The sequence below is a fragment of the Colobus angolensis genome, unplaced genomic scaffold (genome assembly GCF_000951035.1).
Source record: "Colobus angolensis palliatus isolate OR3802 unplaced genomic scaffold, Cang.pa_1.0 Scaffold247, whole genome shotgun sequence".
Lineage (NCBI taxonomy): Eukaryota > Metazoa > Chordata > Mammalia > Primates > Cercopithecidae > Colobus > Colobus angolensis.
Window position 1 is genome coordinate 1,908,065 of NW_012115677.1, and position 7,142 is coordinate 1,915,206.

The 7,142-nt window shown below is 46.9% G+C and overlaps 1 protein-coding gene across 2 annotated transcripts in view; it reads left to right on the plus strand.

Annotated features, from left to right (window-relative positions):
- The first annotated feature begins 1,061 nt into the window (after window positions 1–1,061).
- The window catches only part of LOC105514531 (cytochrome b reductase 1), a 26,482-nt gene continuing 20,401 nt past the window's right edge, over window positions 1,062–7,142 (plus strand). For both annotated transcript variants that reach the window (XM_011945935.1, XM_011945937.1), the window contains exon 1: window positions 1,062–1,548. In XM_011945935.1, coding sequence (XP_011801325.1) covers window positions 1,356–1,548 — 193 coding nt within the window. In that variant the 5' untranslated portion in view covers window positions 1,062–1,355. The remainder of the gene's footprint in view (window positions 1,549–7,142) is intronic.

Sequence of the window (7,142 nt, forward strand, 5' to 3'; positions counted from 1 at the left end):
TGCAAGGTGGCCATTCCATAGGCTGATAAACACAGCCTCTGGCCTAAGACCAGAGACAGGCACTTGAAAGGCAGAGGGGTTGGGGTAGAAGCTTTATACTGAACAGTTTGGCCAAACATACATACTTAACAGGTTACAGGAGGAGCTATGGAATATTGATGGAGGCGGTCCTTACACATGCATATTGAACAAACATGCATGTAACATGTTCTCTTTGGGGTGGAGACTTAACATTTAAATGTATTACTTCAAACCTATACTTCAAAAGGTCTTTTTAGGCCGTGAATGCATACAAGTGCACAATCCTGTAAACTGGCCAGAACCAGTCCATGGTCGGTGGTCTTCTTATCAGGAAAAAGGTCCTGAAATCAGTTTCTTGTCCAATGAAAGCTGTAGTTCTGGCTTGTGGAACAGGGGTTCAGCTGGTCAGTGTCTGTGAGCTGATTAAGTTGTAATAGTTTTAACATCGCTTATCTCAAACCAGTGCTTGTTTAGCCTCTAGAGAAAAATAAAACCTTTGTGGCAGTTAGACCATAGTTTATTCCTTAAGTGTAGGTGTGTGACTTAGGTCCTTTTTATTATTTGATGTCCTATTGCTACAAACAGTCTGCTCCATCTGCCTTATGATTTCTCTTTTAAACATTAATGCTAGTCAGTTGTTGAGTCTAAATTCCAAAAGGGAGAGAGTAGACTTCCTGATTTCCCTTCTGGCTGCAGCTAGAAACTCAGCTTTAAGGTTTTTCTGGGGTCTGCTTGGCCAAGGGGGTCCATTCAGTCAGTGAGGGGCTTAGGATTTTATTTTTTGTTTACACCACCCTACGGGTTCCTCCTTAACACCCTTTGATGTCAGAGACAGCAATTCTCCAGCACTGTGGCTAAGGAGGCTTCTTTAGAGTTAAAAGCACACACACAACCTTACCCAACCGATCCCTCTCTTCTCTTAAACAAGAGGGCGTACCACTGCCCTACTCAGCCTCCCCACAAATAAGGACGAGATACGGGAAGGGTTAAAAGCAAGTGGTGGGTATAAAATCTTCGGAATTCTCTCTCTGAGCAACTAACTAGGGCTGAAGCCCTCTGCGAGCTTGGATGCTGGGCGAGGGTGAGGCCACCAGGCAGTGAGCGCCCTCGGCGGCCGCGTGATCCCGGGGGTGGGGCCCGTTTCTGAGTTGGGGCTAGCTCCCCACCCCCAAGGGGCCCCACATTCCGGGCCAGCAGCCCAGAAGGTCCCTCCCCGCAGGCGGAGACAGCCCCAAGAAGTCGACGCCCCGGTCCCGCCGCTCGGCCACTACCCAGAGGCTGCTGCCGCCTCTCCAAGTTACTGTGGCCCCCGCGGTACGGAGTATGGGGCGCTGATGGCCATGGAGGGCTACTGGCGCTTCCTGGCGCTGCTGGGGTCGGCACTGCTCGTCGGCTTCCTGTCGGTGATCTTCACCCTCGTCTGGGTCCTCCACTACCGAGAGGGGCTTGGCTGGGACGGCAGCGCACTCGAGTTTAACTGGCACCCGGTGCTCGTGGTCACTGGCTTCGTCTTCATCCAGGGCATCGGTACTGGCACCTCCTGGGGGGTGCGGGGAGGAAAGCGGGGAAAGCGACGGGGGGCAGAGGGTCCTCCGTGAAGCGCCTCCCAGCTGAGGAAATATTGGAGTATGGCGGGGCCCAGAGAAGTGCGGTGAGGAGCGCGCGGGAAGCCAAGCTGGCGGGGTGGGAGGGCGGCGCGGGAGGGAGGCTGGCCGGCTCTGGGGGCGAGACGCAGCAGCGGTTCGCGCGGATAGCAGCGAGCGCGGGGCCGGGACTACGCGGTGGAGACGCGCTGCTGGGGGCGGCGGAGCAGGGCCAGCCCCACTTGGTTAACTCTTTGCGGCGAGTGGCTGGGACGCATTGGAGGCGCCTCCAAGACCCAGAAACTTGAGCCCGGGCGCGATGCCAGAGCGCTGCGCAGTCGGGCCGCTGCAGCCCGCTCGCCCCGGAAAGTCGCCCCTGTGGACCGAGCCTGCGCAGTCGGGGGCGCGGAAACACTTTTGCCCCAGCCTGTTGCTGAACTTGCTTCCAGCCTGCAGATGAGGAGGGCAAGGCCCCGGGGAAAGATTGCCGGGGAGAGAATTTGCCCCTATTTGTAACATCCTCGGCCCTGGGTGAAGGGGCTGGCCAAGGGGGGCGAGTGAAGCATCCGCCCTAGGTTCCTCTCCTCTAGAGCGTTAAGCTCAGTCGAGTCCGGGAAGCTGCCAGGACTCCAAAGAATGTTTCGCCGCCCTGCCCAGTCATTGGACAGTCTTGAGCCCGACTTGTTTATGTGGCAGCCGAGGGCGAAAGTTCCCCCGCGGGGCTTCCTATTGGGCACTGGCCCAGCATTCCGGGTGGGAGATGCCCGGAGAGGCCCGCGGTTGCCTTGCACCGAGGGATGCCTCTGCTCCGGCTGCCCGCGGCGCGAGCTGCGTCCGTGTTTGGCCCACGGCGAGCCAGCCCCGGGCCTGCATTCTCTGCGCTGAGGCTGGCGTGGGGGTGGGGCTCAGCAGTCGCTGGCAGTGTTTGTTGTCATTGTGTAGTGCCTCTCACAATGTCCTGACAGCTTCCTTCGGTTTGCAGTGTAGCTGGAGGAACCTCTAGCCTGTGGCGCAAATATAGTTTATTTGTAACCACTTCCCAAAAGGCATGGCCTTGAGAAAGTAGCTAGAGAAAGGCAGCAAGGGGTGGACTGGAGTTATGTCGCAGAAAATAATCGAGAGGAGTAGCAAGGGTTTGGAAAGATACGCCCACTGGCCGAAATCTCTAGCTTTGCCTCCGGGCAGGCTGCCTTTTCTTCACCAAATATTTAACTCCCCACAAACGAGTGTGCAAAATAGTGCTGACCTCATTCCTAAAGAAAAGTGATTTTGGTTTTTGTTTCTGTTGATTGTTTTAAACTTGTACTGCAGCTTTCGCAAGTGTGGCCAGCGTTCTCCCACTCTGGAATGTAGTGGAAGGTGTTACTAACCCTCAGCATTCAAAGGCTTCCCTGGTGTGAGATCGGCATCAGGGTGTGAGCACCACTGGGCACCTAAGGCATTTCGTTGCGTAACTCTCAGTTATTTTGCCACTACGCTTATAAGAGAAAAACATACTCAAGTTCCAAAGTAACTGTCAGAAGCACTTTTTCCTTCATGGTTGGAACCCTTAAGTTTGGCCCAGATCTGTCTACACCTTGTTTGCTCAAAGAGTAGAACCAGTCTCCTCTTCTACCCAACTCTTCAGAGCAGCTTCTAATACCAAAAAACTTTCTGGAGGTCTTGGAATATCTTCTCATAATTGAGGGTAAGGGAACAAGTGTTATTATTCGTTGCCTGACTTGCCATAGAGGAGAAGACGTCAGAATGGCTAACAGTGATTGCATGCTGTATATCCACTAAATGCATTATGTCACATGTATGTAAGAGTAAACTGAGACAGAGAAGAGTTTTGTAACTTATCCATGAACGTTGTTTTAAGTCTTTTCAGTGACCTTATCGTCAAAGTTTGATTCTCTGCTTTTATGGCAGTATGCTTATTTTCTGCCAAATCTTTTTAGATAGTGAAAACCTTCATCTAAAATATGTTTTGAAACTCTTCATTCATGTTAGAGTCCAATATACAGTTTTCCTAAAAGGTTTTTTAATTTCTCTAAACTTTGTACTCCTCTTAATCTGTTCATCTTTACTCTTGGACAAAAATGTGTAAATTTTGGCAATTTTCATCTGCTGCTCTTATGAAAATCTTGTTTGTTTTCTTTCTTTCTTTCTTTCTTTTTTTTTTCTTTTGAGATGGAGTCTTGCTGTGTCGCCCAGGCTGGAGTGCAGTGGTGCGATCTTGGCTCACTGCAACCTCCGCCTCCCAGGTTCAGGCAATTCTCCTGCCCCAGTCTCCCGAGTAGCTGGGATTACAGGTGTGTACCACCATGCCCAGCTAATTTTTATATTTTTAGTAGAGACAGCGTTTCACCATGTTGGCCAGGCTGGTCTCGAATTCCTGACCTCAAGTGATCCACCTGCCTTGGCCCCCCAAACTGCTGAGATTACAGACGTGAGCCACCGCACCTGGCCAATCTTGTTTTCTTTGGGTTCAATTACTGTATTTGTATCAGTGGTCCAGAGTTTGTCCCGTCATTACTCATCCTGTTTCCTGTTTGGATCCTGAATGTGCAAATCACTTTAATCATATAATGCATTTAATTGACATGAGCATAAATGTTTTCATAAATATAGGCACATGCATAGTTCTCCCCAGTTCTTCCATATCTTGGCCCACCCACCCACATTCCTCACCCTAAGTATTAGGAAGCCTCCAGTGGAAGGAGGGGGGAGTAATAAATAAACTTTATAGGCTGTGAGGGACCCACACATTACAGACTTACCATGTTATAGCAGACTTTTTTACTGTGTGTAGCTGCTGCAAGGAGGAAAATGTTAGGCTATGAGATTTCAGATCTCTAACAAAGAACACGATGTAATGTTCTCTTCTGTAATACACAAATATTTGGAGACGAGGAAAGGAAAGCTAAAGTACAGTTATTACTCTAAGTATAAAATGCTTTAGAAATGCAATATACAAATAGTAAACAATATTTGAAATTAAGAACAAGTATGAGTCCTTTGAAACACCTTTAAGAAGTAAGCTCTGGGCCGGCACAGTCCAGCTACTTGTGAGGCTGAGGCAGGAGAATCGCTTGAACTCGGGAGGCGGAGGTTGCCATGAGCGGAGATCTCACCATTGCGCTCCAGCCTGGGCAACAAGAGCGAAACTCCCATCTCAAAAAAAAAAAAAAAAACTCTGGCCGGGCATGGTGGCTCACGCCTGTAATCCCAGCACTTTGGGAGGCCGAGGTGAGTGGATCACCTGAGGTCAGGAGTTTGAGACCAGCCTGGCCAACGTAGTGAAACCTTGTCTCTATTAAAAATATAAAAATTAGCTGGGTGTGGCGGCACGCGCCTGTGATCCCAGGTACTCGGGAGTCTGAGGCAGGAGAATTGCTTGAACCTGGGAGGCGGAGGTTGCAGTGAGCCAAGATTGTGCCACTGCACTCTAGCCTTGGCAATAGAGTAAGACTCTTGTCTCAAAAAAAAAAAAAAAAGCTCCAAAGAAGCAAAGTTAACATAGAAGTTACAAAACAAATATCCCTCTCCTCCTTTATTCCTCTTTCCCTTTCTCGCTAACCCTCTCTCTCCTTGTCCCGTTTTCTCCTCCGTGTCCCTCTCTCGCTTTCCCTTCCTTTCCCCTTCTCTCTCCCCACCTCCCACACTCCAGGTGTATTTTGGAAAATGTATATATTCTAAATTAAAGTATAGCAGATCATGGGAAATCTAAAACTAAAATAAAATTTTAAACTAGTGGGAAATCTAGCTAACAGACTCTGACATGAATGAGGAAGAGTTTAGAAGAGGCTTTGTGCTTCTCTGAAAGAAATGTTTCCCATGAAATAAGTATACTACTAGGAAATCAGAGAAATGAACCTTGAAAAGGAGGCCACAGAAAAGACTGAAACAAACGCTCTCAAAGTGGCTGTTGACCTTTTAAAGGTTCAGCAAGGTGGAATGTGTTCTTTAGTGAAAGGTAGAAAATTCAGGTGTCTAAGTTTAGTGAAAAGAAGTCTTGGCAATTCTATACTCCTTCCTTTCCTGTGTAGAACTCCTTTTATTGTATAAACTGAAGGGAGAGAAATTAAATAGTTTAATGATCTCAAGTTGATTTTGTAAGAGAATATAACTACCTTTAAGTAACATTTAAAAGACTAACAGAAATTAAGAGCAGTTCTTAAAAAGCAGTTGGGATATCCTATTAATTTATCTAAAAGTGACCAAATTCCATGATTACTTAAATAGACTTGAAAAGCTCTTGGGGTAAAATCCAGCAAATAAGAAAATGCAGAAAGTGCCCCAAATACCTACTCTAAAATAAGCTTCAGGGACACCATTGATAATAAAACCTGTCAATCTTAGCGATACAAGGGTTTTTACAAAGCATGAAGAGATGATTTAAAGAAATTTTGTGACCAAAACCACAAAAAATATCCCCAACATATTTTTTGTTGTAAACAAATACACATAGATTTTAAAATAATGCAACCAATAAAAATGTTTTAGATACGACTGTGGTGCTCAGTTCTATATCCCCAGCACCTAGAATAACACTGAGAACTGGCACATGGTAGACGAGTAAGTGGTTGTTGAATGAATGATTATTTCTGTATCATCATTGAATTGTTAGTAATGAAATGCAATTTACAGCCACTTACTTGTGACTATAATAATAGTGTCTAAAGTAAATACACCCTCACCTTTCCCTAGTGATTCTCCTGTTCAGCCAGTTTAAAAGCACTGGCTTATCAACCTCCAGGAAGAATGGACATCTATTGCACTGCAAATGCATCTTTATTCTAAGGCCTCTAGCTGATGAGAATATTGCTGCTTAAGTACAATCTGTGCCTCCTTTTCCCTTCATCCCAGTTTTCTCTCCTTTTTCAGTTAGTTTCCCCCCAACTGGCTTATTTCCAACATGTTATAATTTCTATCATCTTCGAAAACAAAACAAAATCACACTTGACCCTGTATGTCCCTCAGCTACTGCTTCAATTCTCTGCTTCCCTTACCACAGAACTTCTTGAAATTTTTGTCCATACCTGCAGTTTCTAGTTCCTTTCTTCCTATTCTTTCTTGAGCCCTCTCCAATTAGGTTTTCACCTCCTGCTCCACCAAAATTGTGCTTAACATGGTAGCTAGTGACCTCCATGTTGCTAATTGCATTGGTCAATTCTCAGTCCTCATAGTGTTTGAGTGGAAGGCAGCATTTGACATAATTGACCCCTCACTCCTTGGGACACTTTCTTTTTTTCTTTTGAGACGGAGTTTCACTCTTGTTGCCCAGGCTGGAGTACAATGGTGCGATTTGGGCTCACCACACGCTCTGCCTCCCGGGTTCAAGTGATTCTCCTGCTCAGCCTCCTGAGTAGCTGGGATTACAGGCATGCGCCACCATGCCCAGCTCATTTTGTATTTTTAGTAGAGACAGGGTTTCTCCATGTTGGTTAGGCTGGTCTTGAACTCCCTACTTAAGGTGATCCACCTGCCTTGACTTTGCGAGGTTTTAAATTTTTCTTTTTTTTTTTTTTTGAGGCGGAGTCTTGCTCTGTCGCC